This window comes from Maniola hyperantus, chromosome 16 (assembly GCF_902806685.2).
Source record: "Maniola hyperantus chromosome 16, iAphHyp1.2, whole genome shotgun sequence".
NCBI classification, from domain to species: Eukaryota; Metazoa; Arthropoda; class Insecta; order Lepidoptera; family Nymphalidae; genus Maniola; species Maniola hyperantus.
This window is the reverse complement of record NC_048551.1, coordinates 5259467-5278847: the sequence shown is the minus strand read 5'-3', so window position 1 is coordinate 5278847 and position 19381 is coordinate 5259467. Positions and strand designations below refer to the sequence as shown.

Here is a 19381-nt window from a genome sequence, read left to right as displayed (position 1 = left end):
TATCATGGAATTTGTCTGGAAGACAAGAATAATCATCAATTACTTACAAAAAGAATCAGAAATATCGCGTGTTAGTCGTAAAGTCGTGATTCAATGTCACTATGAGGAAAATTAGTATACGCCGGAGCCAGTGTTGTACAAGTACTAAGATAAGATGTCCCGGGTTCTGAAATCTTTTTATGTTTTCAAACTCAAAATTATCTTTATTCAAATAGCCTGACAAAGCCGTGATAGTCTAGTAGTTAAGACATCCGCCTTCTATTCGGGAGCTCGGAGGTTCGATTCGATCCCGGGCACGCACCTTTAACTTTTCGGAGTTAAGTGCGTTTGCAGCAACTAAATATCCGTTGCTAAAACATCGTAAGGAAACCTTTTCCTCAAAGGTGTGTGTAGTCTGCCAATCCACATTGGGCCAGTGTGGCAGACTATGCCCTAAAGTTCCCCGTTTCATTCTGAGTGGAGACCCGTTGTCAGTCTCTACGGCCCACTGGCCGGCAATGGGTTGATCATTCCACCACCAAATATTTATTGTGGTCATCATAAAAGCTACGAGCGTATGAAAAAAATAATCCTGATTTTACAAAAATCCGACAACAAAATCACCCCAGGATATTTAGAACTATTGCCATCACAAAAGCTCGATCGTATAATAACGACTGAAATTCAAAAGTCGCTAAGTTTAAAATCTTGCTCTAGGGAATATAAGTAACTAGTTAATGTCCGCGACTTTGTCCGCGTGGAATTAGGTTTTTAAAAATCCCGCGGGAACTCTTTGATTTTCCGGGATGAAAAGTAGCATTTACCACTCTCCAGGTCTTTAAGACATCTATACCCATGCAAAAAATCACGTCAATCCGTTGCACCGTTGCGACGTGATTGAAGGACAAACCAACAAACAAACACACTTTTGCGTTTATAATATGGGTAGGTACTGATGTATTTTATTTTAGGCCTTGGTCAAAAATGTCCATAAATGCTCTTAGGTCGGCTTACTGAAACAGAGCTTTAATGGAAGCTATTTTTCCGATTTCAGTCCCGAGTTTTTAAATTCCCGTCCCGATTTTAGTTTGCTTCTCGCCAACACTTTTCTTAGCCCTGACCTTCAAGGTCTGTGCAGTATTTGTATATAGCCGATTATTATAGCATTAATACTGAATTGCCAAGCATTAGCGGATGTCGCCGCCCGGTACATGTTTCTTTGCATAAATTATAATACAAACTCTAGAAGTAAACTTGGAATTTAACATGATCATCGGGACATTTAAATTCAAATTGCTTATTGACTAATATTTATTCAGTAACCAACAATAAAAGAAAATTTGCCTTGATGGAACGTTTAATTGATGTTGAACTTTTCTTTTACTGAACTTGAGTTGGATTCGGATTTCAGAACACAAATTATTATTACTAAACTAGCGGCACGCTATGATGGCCGGTTTGACGTTTGTCCGCTCATGAAGTTCCGTATTAATTGATAACGACTTTGAAGGAAATAATTGTATTACTTTATTGACGATAGTGATGTGCAGAGATTCATAAATTTTATCGAATGTAGTTTTAGGTTTAGGACTCAAAATTTATTTATTAAATTGATTTCTTAAATGTATACAAGTGTAGAAAAATCAGTTTGCACCATTTAAGGGGTGAATGTACTTGTGAATATGAACAATTTTCACTATGTGGACAAACCTCTGAAATCGCAAAAAAATATCAATAAATTTTTAAAAATGGAATCTAATACGATCGTCACATAGGATCGCTGGCTAGCACAACTACTACCTCCGGCAAACTCGCGTCAATGCTCAATGCAAAACAAAGCAGTTTCGAATTGACGTTGCTTCGAAAAGTATAAACTGTCAGTGCAATGCGATTGTGATATAGTTTTGACCTGGCTTTGGATTTCAAATATTGATACTGCATTACTGTTGACCCTTGCTCGTTAATTTGGACTCTGTTCAAGCCCTTTGTTGTGGATTTCGTCGATATGACCGAACGTACGCAGAGAACTGTTCTAAATAGTCAGACACGTGAGTTCCTAATACGCCTTCGTAACTATTTCGATCGTGAAGCTCAAAATGGAGGGCCAATTTTACCTATAACGTCAGTGGTTGAACGCGTAGCTGATGCGCTTAATATTGGACAACGAACTGTTAGACGGATAACTAAAAAAAAATATGGCGAGACTGGCACAGAAGAAAATAAACTTCACACACCAAAAAAGAGAAAACGAGCAAAACCAGTCGTAGGCATCGATAGCTTTGATGCCGATGCTATCCGAAGACATGTTTACGGCTACTATTTACAGAAGGAGTATCCAACAAGAAAAAAGTTGGTGCATTCACTGAAGGAAGCTGGATTATTCTTCGGTGGGGAAAGTTCTTTAACGAAGATTTTGAAGACCATTGGATTTCGATACAAAAAATGTAACAAACGCAAAATATTGATGGAAAGATTTGATATAGCGATGGCAAGGTATACTTTTTTACGGCAAGTGAAAGAAATCAAAAATTGGCAAAATGTTGTGTTCTTGGATGAAACATGGCTTAATGCTAACCATACTGTAGGCCGTTCTTGGAACGATGACACAGCAGCATCTACTTCCAAAGTTCCTGTAGGAAAAGGATCGCGACTTATAATTTGTCACGCCGGAACCATCAACGGGTTTGTCGAAGGTTCTCTCATGGCTTTTGCGTCAAAAACCACTGGAGACTATCATGAAGACATGAATGGAGAAAAGTTTACTGAATGGTTTACCTCAATGTTGTGTAGCCTCCCTGAACCATCTATTATAATTATGGACAACGCCCCATACCACTCGATGCAAATTGACAAGCCACCTGCCCAATCCCAAAAGAAAGCTGATATCGTCGCATGGCTTCGTAAAAATGGCGTAGATGCAAACATGAATATGTTAAAAGCGGAATTAGTACGTCTTTTAAAAGAAAACAAACCAACCAAGATCCGATACGTCATTGACGAAATAGCATTAGAACATGGGCACAGAGTTATACGGTTACCGCCTTACCATTGTGAGTATAATGCGATTGAGTTGGTGTGGGCTCAAATTAAGGGATATGCTGCAAGACACAATACAGAACCCCCATTTACCACAAAAAAAATGCTAAAATTATTAGAAGAAGCTTGTGAACATGTGACTAAAGGAGACTGGGAAAAGGTTGTGAATAGAACTGTTAAATTAATAAGGGAAGATTATGAAAGAGATGTGAAAATAGATAATATTATAGAAAACGAACATATAATTATTAATGTATGTGATGATAGCAGTGACGACAGTGAAAATAGTAGTATGGACGAATCTGATTAATTATGGCCTTTTGTGGCACCTTTTTCGGTATCTTTTGTATTCATATGTTTCTTGTGTGCATATAAAGTATGTATATTCATTTTCGTTCAAATATTCAGTTCGTTCAAATAAATTAAATAAACATATACATTTTTGTTTTATTAAACCTATTTAATCAGGTACAAAAACAAAACTTAATTGTTTTTTGTTCGAGAATAAATTGACATTCCACATCACTATTGTAATGTGTCAAACCGGCCATCATAGCGTGCCGCTAGTGTAAAGTATTTTTATACAGGTAAGTACTGTCAGTTGCCCGGGACTTTTTCCGCGTAAAATTTCCGGTTTCTCATGAGATTAGAAATTTTCCCGCTGCAAAAGGCCTCACTTACCTACTCAGTTTCACCTTAAGGCATGGAACCCAGAATACCTAAATTCCAATTTTTATATGTCTAACTTCAATAGGTTTTATACTTCCCGAGATTTCGTGATTAGTCAGTGAGTGAGTGGTATTTCACTTTTATAGGTTTTATATATTTAGAAGAAGATAGGAGTTAGGACATTAGACAAGTACACGAGTTTTAGGATTATGCTAAATCTGTAGAAGACGGCAGTACCCTAATCATAAGAACCATAATGATTATTAGCCTGAGCATAAATGATAAGAACTTGAATAAGTTACTACAGATTTGAAATGCAGATTCCACAGGTCTACGCCTACGAAAGAAGGTCACGACTTACGATAGACGAGTACAAGGCAAAGAAGAAACGAGTCCTTTGCTACAGGCTACCTAAGTGTAAATGAAGAAAGAAGGCTAGAAGGCGATTAATATAAGTACTACTCTCTACTTAAATAAGTTTTTGTTATTCGATTACAAGCTAGCCCTTGACAATGATCACATCTGGCGGCAAGGAACATACTAATCTCTTCCTGGCGACATTGAAGTAGGCGTAGTTCTCTACATCTAATTAGATAAATAATAACCATTTTTTTTTCTTACGGAACCCAGTCTATGTAATAGGTATAGACATCCGCGTTGCCTGGTGGTAAATGATGACCTGGAAAGTGAAATGTGACAGTTTCTTTTAAACCAATATCCCTATCGGTTTCTGCACGGCATCGTACCGGAACGCTAAGTCGCTTGACGGTACCGGTTTTGCCGGTACTAGGTATAGTTTCCTACTACAGCTACCTACTGAAAGAAACCTGACAATTGACAAGATAATGAAATAACTATAAAATCATAGTCGGGAAATGGTCGGGAGTGTGATTAGGGAAATAGGGGATTGCAGTTTCTATAGCTACCGAACTGTTAGGCCGATAGTATTTTCCGACTTTCCCGGCCGGTAAAAGCCTCCCATAGACAAATATGTGAACTAAGCAACCTCTTTGTCAGCTTTTTGAAATATTTACAAGTTTTTTGACACATTTTGTAAACAATTCGTTAACAAATCTTTAAAACTGTGATATTTTAAAATTAGTTTTAATATTTACAAGTAGTTTACGAGGAAAACTGAAAAATGGCGTTCAATTTCGACAGCGGTCAAGTAAGTGGTTTGAATTTTAAAATCATTTGTGTTGTAAATAATAAATTCCCCAAAAGAAATTCGTTTAAAATTCACTTGTAGGTACTTATCTGTAATGCTTGTATAGTAGTGATTTTATCTGATATGTAAGTACTAATTACTGGCTTTTACCCGCGACTTCCGCATGGATTAAGGTTTACTCTAAATCTCGCAAAAATTGTTCATTTTCCAGAGATAAAAATGTATCTGCTGTGACATGAGAAGTAAGTTACGGCCTCCTCCAAAGCATAAGTTATCTCTGTTAACCATCTGTTAACACAATAATTTCATCAACTCACGAGTACATGTGCAAATTATTTAGCACCTTAGCCTTTATGAAGGAAAGTGTTTTATCTATACCGATTTGTATAATGTCAAAGTTACGAGGGTAGATACTCCCGCGGCGCGAAGTCTGGTGGATCGAACCAATTGTTTTCCCCCAAAACAAGGATCTATTTGATCCAACTTTCCTAATCCCATATATTTTTTAACACCACTGCACCTGCAACGCCCATTACCGAGCCCCTATTCTATTTCGGCGAAGAACATTTTTTATTTGCGAACAAATTGTAATTCCTTTAATCCAACTTAGAGACATTCAATTACGTAGTAAACAAGTTCGTCTCACTCTCCATTCAAAATAAAACCTTCACACAAACTGATAAAATTTAAATTCCATTGGGTGCAGTTATAGTTGGACAATGGGTCATTCAAAAGGGGTGCTTCTATTTGGAAGAGAATGACTATTTTTCACGCCTTTGTGTACAGTGTTAATCCGTGTTTGACGGTGGCCTTTAGTTAATAGTCATCATTTATCTGCGATCAATTATTGTTTTTTTTATTAATGGGTATTTTGCAAATCGCGTTTCAGTCATAACAAACATTGGGTGGTATCACAATTAAAAGAACATTATGGTAAAGCTGAACATACATACTACAGCAAAAGTTACCTTATAGCTAGGTTTTTCGTCGATTTTATACCTAGATGTAAGTCCGTCATTCGTTTAAAACCACAATTAAAAATTTGGTTTTATTTAATGCTAAGTTCAAGCCTCTAACTGTGAATTGTGATGTCACTTGATGATAAATGAAGATTCAGGCTTAGACCAAAGCAAACTAACCTATTCAAGCTAAGCTAACCTATTGGTAGGCGGCATAGCTTTTTTTAATTTATAGACTAGCGCTTGGCTGCAATCAGACCCGCTGGCAAGTGATGATGCAGCCTAAGATGGATTGCGCTTGCCTAGAAGATGCCTATTCACTCTTGACTTAAAGGTACCCATATTTAAAGTGGAGGGGAAAACCAATGCCGAAAGGGCTTTTCATATACTAGCGGCATGCATCTACTACCTGTACCTACGCGACAACGGTATTGCAACGCTAAACTGCTTGGCGGCACCGCTTTGCTGGCAGCCTTCCATCAGACGTAAACTTTTTTTTTTTTTTTTTCCTTATTGTTGAATGCCAATAAGCTACTCAATTATATTACGATCTAGCCTATTGTATGACCAATAAGTAATTTTATTTTAACCTAAACTTATAAATTATCTTATATACTAAGAAATTGTCCACTGACGCATCTTAGTCTTTCTTGATTTGAGATATGACACATTGTTCACGTGTTCTTTCAGCACTTACACTATGTACACTATCACTAATCACTATACACTAACTCAAAAGGTTTGGTCCTTTTTAGTCTTCTCACTGTCTCCGTTACGTCAAGCAGCTGGATTGCTTCAACGTTAACGTGGTGGTGAAGCCTATAGTCGTGGGCTTTGGCAGATTTGGTGATAACTTTATGGACGTATTCAATTTGAAGGTCCCTATGAATATCATCATTTCTGATGTACCAGGGTGCATTTACAATATTCCTGAGTACTTTGTTTTGGAACCGTTGGATGATTTGGATGTTACTTTTTTTGGTACAGCCCCACAGCTGTATTCCATAAGTCCAAATGGGCATCAGGACTTGTCTGTACAAAAGAATCTTGTTGTGTATTGACAGCGAGGAATATCTACCAAGTAGCCAATACATCTGTTTATACTTTATATCAAGTTCTTTCCTTTTTTTCTTGACATGAGCTTTCCAGCGCAACTTCACATCAAGTGTCATACCAAGGTATTTAGCTGTATCCACGTAGGAGATTTTTTGGTCGTTTATGAAGACAGCGTGGTACTTTTTTGTTTTATTTGTGAAATCTATATGAACTGACTTTGATTCATTTAGCTTTATTCTCCACTTTTTAGTCCATTTATAGACTTTATTTAGCGCTATTTGTACGTTACCCACTGCCTCTTCATGTGTGCCTCCTACGGCCATAATGGCAGTATCATCAGCAAAAGTGGCAATAGTATTGTTTTCAAGGTCTGGAATATCGCGGGTATATAATAGGTACAGGACCGGCCCTAAAACACTCCCTTGCGGAACTGCAGCTTTTATACATTTAAGCTCAGAGTAGGCATCTTCTTGTCTTACCCTAAATGCTCTATCTGTTATGTATGATTCCAGGATATCTGCGAATGGTTTGGGTAGCTCGTTTCTAATTTTATGAATAAGACCTTCATGCCAAACTTTATCAAAAGCCTTTTCAATATCAAGAAATACCGTGGAACAAACTTTCTTTTCTTCAATTGTTTTTTCTATGGTATTAACAATTCTATGTACTTGATCAATAGTTGAATGTTTCTCTCTGAATCCAAACTGATGATCTGGTATCAGGTTTTTGTTTTCTAATATTGGTTTCATCCTCTTCAGTAGGAGCTTTTCGAATAGTTTTGACATAATAGACGTGAACTGACATAATTTAGAAATTATACATAACTAGCTGATGTCCACGACTTCGTCCGCGTGGAATTAGATTTTTAAAAACCCCGTGGGAACTCTTTGATTTTCCGGGATAAAAGTAGCCTATGTCACTCTCCAGGTCTTTATCTATACCCATGCAAAAAACCACGTCAATCCGTTGCACCGCAGCGACGTGATTGAAGGACAAACCAACAAACCAATAAACCAACAAACCAGCAAACCAACAAACAAACACACTTTCGCATTTATACTTAATAAGGGTACTGATACCTACATAGGTACCTAAATTCAATCAGCCCGGTATCGGATTCGGGACCTTCCTTACCTTAATTAGGTATAGCATTATAAGACCAATAGCGCTATAGGTTCTAACCACAGCACCGAACGTTCGTTAATTACATTAATCTCTTTATAAACACCTTCTAATTTAGGTTTTACGTGTAACATAATATGCAGGTAGGTATGTACTGACTCGTGATAGTCAGTTTAAATATAGGTTTGCGTGATTTGTTTGAGGAAGTGATGTCGTGACACGGCTAAATTCTTCCGGAAATCGGGTTCAAACATTCGCCAGACGGCCTCAAACCTATAGATTTCTATTTGAGAATATTATATTGAATACCTATCTAATGTCAGTAACCGAAGAACACATGCAATTTTTTTATTGCAATAATATTTCTACACGTTCTTAGTTCTGAATTAAAGTAATCTCAATTGATTACTTTGTCGACAAAGATCGTAGTGCGTTGTATCTGGCACTCATACCTATGTGACGTTTTGTCGGTCTCAACGATAGAGACAACTCTCTAGAAAACCACTATCTCTTTCTAAAGGTCGATGTACAATGTTTTCTGCCGCGTACCTACTGTACCCTATTCCTCATACAGCTGGTCTCCTTTGATGAAACCTGTACCTAGTACCAACTACCAAAGTATGACTATTAAGACGTAGACATCCGCTAAGAAAGGATTTTTGAAAATTCAATCCCTAATGGGTAAAATAGGGGTTTCAAATTTGTGTGGTCCATGCGGACGAAGTCGCGGACTTATGCCCGTAGTAAAATATACCGTAGGTAAATACGCACATTTAATATGACTGAAAATTTTATTTGTCTACCTAGTTACAATGTAGTATTATCAAGATTAAGATTAACACCAGACGATATCGATATCTAAACGGAACACCTGCTGTAGATCCTACACACTCGTATCTAAAGTTGAAATATGGATAAAAACCGGCCAAGTGCGAGACAGACTAGCGTACCGAGAATTCCGTACAACATTCGTATTAGGTATAATGCATAAAAATAAATAAAAATCTGTTAGAATGTACCTAGGTACAGGTAAAGCACTTTCATAATAAGTATGATAACCCATTTGGTATTATAATCTTACTTTGAAAGTTCAAAATATTAATTTATTAGTTCATAAACACATTTTAATTTTTTTTTTGTGATGTATCTAACCACAAATTCACGGTTTTCGGATTTTCCCCCTTACATGTGCTATACTATAAGACCTACCTACCTGCCAAATTTCATGATTCTAGGTCAACGGGAAGTACCCTATAAACATTTCTTGACAGACACGAAAGAGACAGACACACAGACAGCAAACAGACAGACAACAAAGTGATCTTCTAAGGGTTCATTTTGAGGTACGGAACCCTAAGCGGCCATTTGAATTTTTTATGACATTTAGTTGTTATAGCAGCAACAGAAATACACATTCTGTGAAAATTTCAATTCTCTGCCTTTCCGGTTCACGAGATACCTACAGTCTACTGACGGACGGAAGGACGGACGGATAGTGGAGGCTTGGTAATAGGGTTTCGTTGGCACCCTTTACGTATGGGGTTCTAAAAATGATGAGATATCTATAAATATTACAGTCAAGGACACGGTGGTCGCTCTTCCAAAAAAACAAAACGTTTGTGTTAATGAGTTGATTAGATGGATAACGAAAATCGAAATCGTTACTGAAATTAAATATTGTAAGTCAATATTTAATTTCAGTAATGATTTCGTTATCTAATCTAGGTGATATGAATGCTTACAGCCGGTCTTTTCGTCTTCTTGTATACCATCAAGAAGGCCAGTAAGCATGATGTATCTGTTTATAGATAGGTACAGCTAGGTATTTCCTTACCTAGGAGTTAGAACTGAAAAAACTGCACTACTTGAAAACATTCCAACCTATAAACTCGTATTATTATTCTTCTGATTTCACTTTAATCTGTGTTTATGCTAGATATGCTAGATAAATCAGTTAAGTAGTAGAATAAGAATTTCCAGAAGTTCGAAAATATATGCAATACCTAGGTACTCGTAGAGAATATAATGCGATAGTGTTTGTAAATTGTACCTACCTAATGAGTTAGCCAAAGCCAAGTTATAGTTTTATTTCAAGACTAACGAAAACTGTTATTGACGGTACCTAGACAAAAGTAGATCTAGCGGAAGCATTCAGTTCATGGGCAAAGCCGTGAACTACACGACGGTTATTCGCAAATAGAATTTAATGAAGCTCCAACAAAAAATAAATGTCACGATTTGGTTGAAGTTTTAGCGCTTTTCTTTGACGTAGATTACCTAAACAAACTTTGTGATACTTCACACCTGGATTTTGCTTTTTGGGTGGAATAAAAAATTACAGATACCAAGTACTTTTCTACTGCAGATGGGAAAGATTTCGAGACTTGGTGCCCCAAAACAAGAAGCCGACGAATGGCTATATCGCGTAACAAACAAGAGTCATCATCATGATCAACCCATCGCCAGCTCACTACAGAGTACGGGTCACCTCTCAGAGTAAGAAGGGTTTTGGCCATAGTCTACCACGCTGGGCAAGTGCGGATTGGCAGACTTCACACACCTTTGAGAACATTATGGAGAACTCTTAGGCATGCAGGTTTCCTCACGATGTTTTCCTTCACCGTTAAAGCACAGATTAAATAATAGTACTAGTTATAAAGCAAGTGATATTTAATTACTTAAAACGCACGTAACTCCGAAAAGTTAGAGGTCCGTGCCCAAGATCGAACCCGCGACCTCCGATTAGGAGGCGGGCGTCCTAACCTAAAGTAGGCTATCACAGCTTCAAGCGCAAACAAGAGTACGACAAGATAATTCTGAATTATTGCCGGTTTAAGCTAATCACCGGGTGACGTATGTAGGGCAAATAATAATTTTCAACCCTTTGTTGGACGAGGGCTGATCATTACGGTGGGTTGCGCAGCGGGGCGCCTTGACACCTGCATACTATGGTGCTATTGTTCCCTGAATTTTTAAACCAGCGAGCGCCTCCAAAATATCATTTAACTTGATTCTGAGGAAGGTAGATACGAATGATTAGTGAGTGATGTTGATCACAAGTTTTATGTGAGTGGGTTTGAGCATTTGTTGACTATGTACCTAGATACTCGAGAGTATTCGTCTGATCCCACCATTTTTATTATATTTTATTTTTATTCCGATACAAGTTAGCCCTTGACTGCGAGCTCACCTAGTGGCAAGTGATGATGCAGTCTAATATCGAAGCGGACTAACTTGATGCCTAATCGGTTTCTACGCGTCATCGCACCGGAACGCTAAATAGCTTGGGAGCACGACGTTGCCGATAGGGTAGTAACCAGACACAGCCGAACTCCGAAGCCACCTACCAGCCATTATTTTAAGGAATCTGATCTAAGTTGTTGTAGGTACTTGTATCGTTCCACAGAGCGCCATACATTTTGTCTTCAAAGTGCTCCGTCCGGGCGTCCGGGGCGCTTGCTATATCAAGTCCCTAATAGAATAAGAACCACTTGATTGTTTTAAAGCATTTGGCTCATGGCGTTGTGCCATGAGCCAAATCAGCAGCTCTAATTTGGCTCTCTGATCTGCCTCTGAAGCAGCCTGAGGCAGCTCAAACTCAAGGCCTATATAAATAAATAATCAGTATTAATCAGAAAGATATAGGTACAATGTACCTAAAGCGTAAACAAGTCATCGATAAAAACAATAAAGTAAAGTAACCCTTTAATATAGCATTGGATAGTTCGTATAGGTACCCTTTTCCTTTACCAAGCGATATTATGGTATTCACCATTCACGCCACATTTTGTCACAACCATAGATTAAACTTTAATTTGAGTTCTTCGGCACGTGCGCCACACCGCAGTCGCGTGCCACCCTTCATCGCGTAATCAGATGCTTTCAACTATTTATGGCTTGACAAATTATTACTAGACCTAAAATAACACTGCTTGTAAGCCCCTATATAAAAACAACGTTCGGAAAAGTTCTTCAAATGAGAAACAATAATACCTTCGCATCTATTGCATATTGCGAGATATAAGTACACCTCGGTACTAATGTATTTTACCTAAGTAGTTACATAGAAAAGCTCATTCAAAGGCAAAATAGATTGGCATCACCGGAGTGAGTTGAACTAAACTGAAACATATCTCTTCGGTTAGCCCGCTTCTATCTTAGACTGCATCATCAGTCATCACTTACCACCATATTATGAGAATATAGTCAAGGGCTAACTTATATCTGAATAAAAAAAAGCTAAGGCGTCTGATAGATCAACCTAGCGAAGCTCCCCCTCTGGGGTCTTCCCCAGAGTGGATTTTTTTTTAATGATTACACTAAGTATTAATATTATCACGAGATTTATACGTGACTAGCTTATGCCCACGCCACGTCCGCAACTTCATCCGCGTGGACTGCACGAATTTCAAACATATATTTTGCCCCCTTTGGGATTGAATTTTCAAAAATACTTTCTTAGCGGATGTCTATGTTATAATAACTATTTGCATGCCAAATTTCAGCCCGATCCGTCCAGTAGTTTGAGCTGGTCGTTGATACATCAGTCAGTCAGTCACCTTTTCCTTTTTATATCTTACGCGATATCGCCATCTCGACCGGTCGCGTGCTATAGTAATAGTAGTTGAACTTTATCTTATTTTCTCACAGTTCAACAAAGAAACGACGCCGAAGCGCCTCGGCAACTGGCAGGTCCCTCGTTGGGCGCCAACTCGAGCAAGGCCTCTAGAGATGCGACCAGACCCGAAGCCAATATGCGACATTAATGGGCGTTTTCTGCCGGGAGCACCCAGGGGATCCTCGAGGTGTTTCGGACACTATACTGGCACTTGGGACCTACCTAGGAAGATTACCAGAAAAGTTGGTAAGGCTAATAAAAATATCATAAAAGTATCGTACAGTTGACGTCAGGGAAAATTCTTTGACATTGAACTTACGTAGGTATTACTTACCTATTAGGGTGCCTGTCCACTGAAGCCACTTTTGTGCCACACTTGTCACTTTTGTGGCTGATGTGTACAGTGTAGGTAATTGTTAAATCTAAGTGTTTAAAATTAAGTCATCATCATCATCATCAACCGATAGACGTCTCTAGGTACTCAGGATTGGTCTTAAATGAAAGGTTTCATTGTGTAACTGCTTGTATGTATTTCAAAGGTGATAGCTATCATCATCTACATCATCAACCGATAGACGTCCACTGCTGGACATAGGTTTCTTGTAGGGACTTCCACACGCCACGGTCGGTCTTGCGCCGTCTGAATCAAGCGGCTCCCTGCGACTCATCTGATGTCATCCGTCCACCTAGTGGGGGGTGTACCAATAGGTAGGTACTGCGTCTTCCGGTGCGAGGTCGCCATTCTAGCACCTCGGGACCCCAACGTCTATCGGTTTTACGAACTATGTGCCCTGACCATTGCCACTTCAGCTTCGCAACCCGTAGGTACCTACTCTAAATAAATTTGTGGATATATTATAAGAGACGATGTTTTACATTGCTGCATTTCGCAACTTCCGAAGTCGTAAAACTTCGCTGTCTTATATTAATAACACATGCGATAAGTACATCCTTGTACCCGGCTTCATATTACGTGTTAGGAAGTAGTTTACTTGTCGACGTTTCGCCTGAAACATAATATACAGCGTAGGTCATGTAGGTATTAGGGCGTTTTCAGTTTGGGTGTATTTTCAGCGTGTGCCTTTAAGCGTTTTTTGTGATTTCATGCAAACTTATTTGAGCCAGTCAGTAGCCATATCAGTCAGTATATAGTAATAGATATTAATATTATAAAGAAAGAGAGCGAATTTTGTTTTTGAATATGTGGAGCGTAATCTCCGAAACCACTGCACTTATTTGAAAAATTCTATCACCATTTGAAAGGTAGGTTGGACATAGTATATATAAAATTATTATTTACCTATATCATGTGGTCAAAGTCGGGAGCAGATGACTTATTTATATTAACTTATTACTTTATTAATATCTGCTTCTTTCTGGACTTCTCAGAATCATTAACGTGGCAGGCCGAGGCGACGCGACGATGAATTCGATAGATATACAGTTACGTGGCTGGCCCGAAGAGGCACAGAATAGGGAATGGTGGAAAAATCGGAGGAAGCCCTTTGCCCAGACGTGGGACAGTAGGAACAGGCTAGTTTAGATTAGATTAGAAAGTCAGGGCGAGCCACTAGTCTATAAATATAAGGCGGTTTTTGCCGCCCGCGAATAAGTGTAAAGAAAATGTGCGTCTTACCTTGTACGAGGTTGGTTTAAAGCTTATTTATGTGCGTCTTAGCGTACGAGGTTGGTTTAAAGTTTATGTATGTGTGTCTTAGCTTGTACGAGGTTCGTTGAAAGCTTAGGTATGTACGTCTTAGCTTGTACGAAGTTGGTTTAAAGCTTATGCATGTGCGTCTTAGCTTGTACGAGGTTGGCCAAATTTTATAATAAGTATGTCACCGACGCGCGGGCAACTTTACGTACAAAAACGTACTGAAAAAACACCTTATCTGAAAACGCCCTAAGGTATAAAATTGGCTGCTCCATTGATATTTATTTCACACGCAGATCGTAAACTAATGAATTACAACGACAAATTCGCAAATGTCGACATTGTTTCTTATATTTTTCTTAGCTGAGGACTTGGCGAAAGAACCCCCTGACGGAAGGTTCCCAGATTGGTTGAAGCTTCGCGTTCAAAGGCCAAACGCGATCGCAGGACGCTTGCGCGTCGGGAAACGCGGCAAGGCGAAGGCAGACGACATAAAGCCGGCAGAGGAGCATACTTCCGACGTGAGTTGACAACATTGAACGTTGCATTGGAAAATAATTTCCGCGCGTTTTCACTGAACTTGTCGTGTTGTGACGAGCCTGGATTTGGAATCCAATCAGAATAATTTGTTATTGATCGTGAGTTTCAGTGAACTAAAACGACCTACTTATTGCTTTTACTCCGATATTTTTTGACTTTTTTTGACAAAACGTGAAAATTTTATTCCAATGAAACTTAAGATCGTTGGATTCGAATTTGCTGGCGTATTTAGTAGATAAGTCCCTAGGTAAGTATTTAGATCTGTAGTAGGTACTTACAGTAGGTTTTCCATAAATATAGTATCATCCTAACGAGACAGGTAGGTACTTACGAAGTATATTCAAATATACTTAGTAGGTACCAAATTCAATAGGTATTCCTCAATCCACGTGCATAAATTGTCATGTAAACATTTGAAATCGTTATAGGAGAGGTCAGAAGTACTGTTATAGCAGATTGCCTGTGCTTTGCATACCGCGACCGAGCAAAGATCGCGTTTTCACTGTTTTGGGATTTGCATAGTTATTTTTTTAAATCGTTTGTAAAATATATACCTACATATTATGTAGATACCTACCTATTTTATAACCCATTGCTAACACAATTATTTGGGGTATATTGGTAATTGAAGTTATATGCTTGAATAATATTGAATTCCTACCAAAAGTAATTGTTGCTTATCAACATCCGATTTTGGAAACGGTTAAGCGCTTCGAAAGTTGCGAGGTAAAACAAGGAAGTTATTAACTAAAGTACGCGACAGGTCGAGATGGCAATCGAGGTGGGGACGCCCCATACACCCGCACAGCCCCCGCGCTAACCCGGTGCGAGATAGCGCGGGTGACGTGCGGGTGTGCGGGGCGTCCCCCTTGCCTCATACCCCAATTGCTATCTCGACCTGTCGCGTACTAGGTATATATTTAGTTCACTTCTACCAGAGAGTTCTTCTATTTAAGTAGGTACTTAGGTAGGTATGTACCTAAATGTCTAGGTACTTACAGCACAGCTAGATATCGTGTTTTTTATGTTTATATACAAGTTAGCCCTTGATTGCAATCTCACCTAGTGGTAAGTGGTGCTGCAGTCTAAGATGGAATCCTGGAACGATCTAACCTGGAAGGGGTATGGCAGTTTTAACAAACCCATGCTCCTTTGGTTTCTACACGGCATCGTACCGGAACGCTAAATCGCTTGGCCGCACGGCTTTGCCGGTAGGGTGGTAACTATCCATGGCCGAAGCCTCCCACCAGACCAGAAATTTTAGATATTATAAAATTCCCGGGCCCCGGAACCACCCATTAATAAGACCAAAGTGCTTACCACTGCACTAGAGAGGTCGTGTGAAGACAATTTCCCTTATTTTTATATTAAGTACCCACTTAAGTATTCACACGTAAGATATGGATTGCAATTGAATTAATGAATTAATATCTATCCTTTTACTGTAGTTTTGTGAATTTTTATTCCGTATAGATACCTACGTTTATGCATTACATTGTAAATTTTAATACCATAATGATCCATAAGAAATCGTTTTACGTCATGATCAATTAACAAAGGCCTTTTTAATTTTATCTGTGATATTAGACCGTCTCGTCCTTTATATGCTACATTGATAGCCTTAACGTACCTATGTATATACTATAGACCATATAGATAATTCTTAGTCTACCTATGTTTCAAACATTTTTTTTCGAATTTAAAAAAGGCAATTTAAATCGAATGCATTTAAAGACTCTAAATTTTAGTGCACAATACAAATTTAAACAGTAGGTTCGCGAGTGCGTGTTAAAATCGCGGGTTTTAACTGTCAAACTGTGTCTGTCCTTTTCATATTACATTAGTAAGAAGAGCATGCGTATACTCTAAAATTAGGTTGTGCTCAGAATTAGCCCCATTAATCTATTAAATAATAAATTAGCGTCAAATTCAAAACTCAAATTTTCCTATTAGATACCCACCCAACCTACTCATTGATATTAACTTATTTATTTTTATTTCATTACAGCCAAATCTATGTCCATTACACAAACATAGGCCGAAGAAAAAGTTTACTGTCAACATAAATTAATTGAACATTTCCAATTTTTTTTTAAATTCTGTTTAAACTCTTACATGTCTGTACATTCAAAAGGATAAGGTAGGTGCTACGGAAACCCTTGACAAGGACCCAGACGAACTTGAGGACAACAATAAAGAGGATGACCCTTTGCAATTGAGTACCCCAAAAGAACCAGTAGACGGTGACGGCCACGGTCCTTATATACCTGGATCAAAAACTGAACCAGAAAAGAGGCACGACAACTATGACCTTTTAGTGAAGAACGCCGTAGAACAACTACATGGACCACAAGAGAATCCAACGGACGAATTTTGGCGAAAAGTAAACGAAAAAGCCCAAAAAGAAAATGAGGTTATGAAATACGCTAAGAAAAGCGCAACACCGAAGTTACCGTACGTTAACGTATCGCAGAACTTCCAATTCGCTAAAAAAATGCACGCTGGTAATTTAGAACATGAACCTCTACCCGACACATTAGGGTACCGCAACATGACTAAAGTAGGCGAACATAGAGATTCGGATATTGTTGTGAAACCATACGCTATTGGGTGGAAAGGTTATGGAGCATCGGGACCTACATGTTGCACTAAAATGCGCGTTCACAGACCTAAAACATGTGACCCGAAGAAAACTGAAGGCGAGGACGACAAACGTAAACAGCGTCCGGCAACGTCTGATCTAGCAAGCAAGTACAAAAAGCCCCTTTCACTAATGGATTTAGCAATTTGCTGGGATTTCAAAACAGACAATCCAAAAAGTGAACCCAGACCTCCAAAGCATATAGACGGATCGAACGGATCATTAGCGCCAGCCGTTTTCACAATGGTACACACACCGAAAGAAGAAACACAGGAAAACGTACCGTCGCATGCGTTACCAATTTTTAACCAAAATCGGCAAGGCGATGATCCCGGGCGACACAGCGTTCCACATTTTGAAAAAGATATAACTAAGGAAAAAAGAAAAGATTCCTGCGAAGTGCAGCACTGTCCACAACATAACGAAGTAAACAGGATTAGCAAATCCAGATCATCCAGTAGAAAGAGTTCGGCCCAATCAAACAAAAGCATCTGTGATGGAATCAATGGTTGCGGAACTTTATCAGATATAAGCCATAATAATATAGAGCGCGAATCAATACCTAAAGTAAACCACACTAAAGCGGCTTGGAAAACAGAAAGTAAAAATTCAAAATATGATATCAATCGTAACCGTCATAGTATAGAATCGTATGAAAAGACCCCACTAGCTCAAGGAAAGTTGCATCAAAGCTCGCCAAATGAATCTGAAATCTCTAGACATTCTGCCAAAGCCTCATCCAAAAATACTCATTCTTCCAATAATAATACTAAACATAAAAACTGTATATCGTGTAATGGAGCAAAGATACCACAAGATAAGAGGCAGAAAGATGATTATAAGTTTGCTTTTAAAGCAGGCAACCCGAATTCTGTTCAAAGTAACACCTCAAATGACTCTAAGGACCTGAAAATACCGAAGATGCGCCATCCTTACACGAAGAAGTCTTATACTATTCCCACATTAGTGCCTCCTTTTAGTATTTGGCGCGATGCAAATGCGACAGGCTATCCTGAACATTGGAGACTGGCAAGCGTGTATCAGCATGCATACAAGCCACCGGAGCAGCGACGTAAGCCGCTTATTGAAAGCGTATATCAATAACTTTGTAAGTTTAGTGGTGTTTCAAATTTTCGACGACCTCCCTGGCGCAGTGGTGAGCGCTGTGGTCTTAATAGTGGGAGGTCCCGGGTTCGATTCCTGGCAGGGGTTTGGAATTTTATAATTTCTAAATTTCTGGTCTGGTCTGGTGGGAGGCTTCGGCCGTGGCTAGTTACCACCCTACCGGCAAAGCCGTGCCGCCAAGCGATTTAGCGTTCCGGTACGATGCCGTGTAGAAACCAAAGGGGTATGGGTTTAATAAAAACTGCCATACCCCTTCCAGGTTAGCCCGCTATCATCTTAGACTGCATCATCACTTACCACCAGGTGAGATTGCAGTCAAGGGCTAACTTGTATCTGAATAAAAAAAAAAAAAAAAAATACGAAGAACAATGGCAATATCATACCGTAATCCTGATGCAGCAAGCCAACGGATCACTCCAGCCAGCCGAGTTCCCTCGAGTATCCTAGCAAGCCGGCCAGGTCGGCGAGGATTTCAGGAAGAACCCAGCGTTCTTCCTGAAATCCTATGCCCATGTAGGCTTCCAATGTAGGCTTCTCGTTGGGTAGGTAACTGACAGCTATATGAGTTACGCAGTGATATTACTGATGTTATTGTTGTTTAAACCCATAATAATATTGGAGCTACCATTTAAAAATAAATAATCTAAGGTAGCAACATCTGACAATGGAATATTTTGACATTGATTATATGACTATAATATTATCATCAATCGAATACACCTGTTGGGTCCAATAAGTCAATGTAAAATTGTTAGATATGTGTAATAAAATTCTGTAAGTAACTGGTATGGTTTATCATTTAAGATTAAACACC

At 38.9% G+C, this 19381-nt stretch overlaps 1 protein-coding gene across 1 annotated transcript; it reads left to right on the top strand.

Annotated features, from left to right (window-relative positions):
• Positions 1 to 4723: 4723 nt before the first annotated feature.
• LOC117989424 (uncharacterized) lies at positions 4724 to 18582 on the top strand. Its single transcript, XM_069503970.1, has 4 exons — positions 4724 to 4852; positions 12640 to 12853; positions 14625 to 14786; positions 16946 to 18582. Exons 1-4 carry the CDS (start codon positions 4826 to 4828, stop codon positions 18544 to 18546), a joined length of 2004 nt encoding a protein of 667 aa, XP_069360071.1. The 5' UTR covers positions 4724 to 4825; the 3' UTR covers positions 18547 to 18582.
• The last annotated feature ends 799 nt before the right edge of the window (positions 18583 to 19381 follow it).

Coding starts and splice junctions, on each gene's coding strand:
- LOC117989424 (XM_069503970.1), top strand. CDS start 4,826: ATGGCGTTCAATTTCGACAGCGGTCAA. Junction 12,854..14,624: donor GAAGATTACCAGAAAAGTTG/GTAAGGCTAATA, acceptor TATTTTTCTTAG/CTGAGGACTTGGCGAAAGAA. Junction 14,787..16,945: donor GGAGCATACTTCCGACGTGA/GTTGACAACATT, acceptor AGGATAAGGTAG/GTGCTACGGAAACCCTTGAC.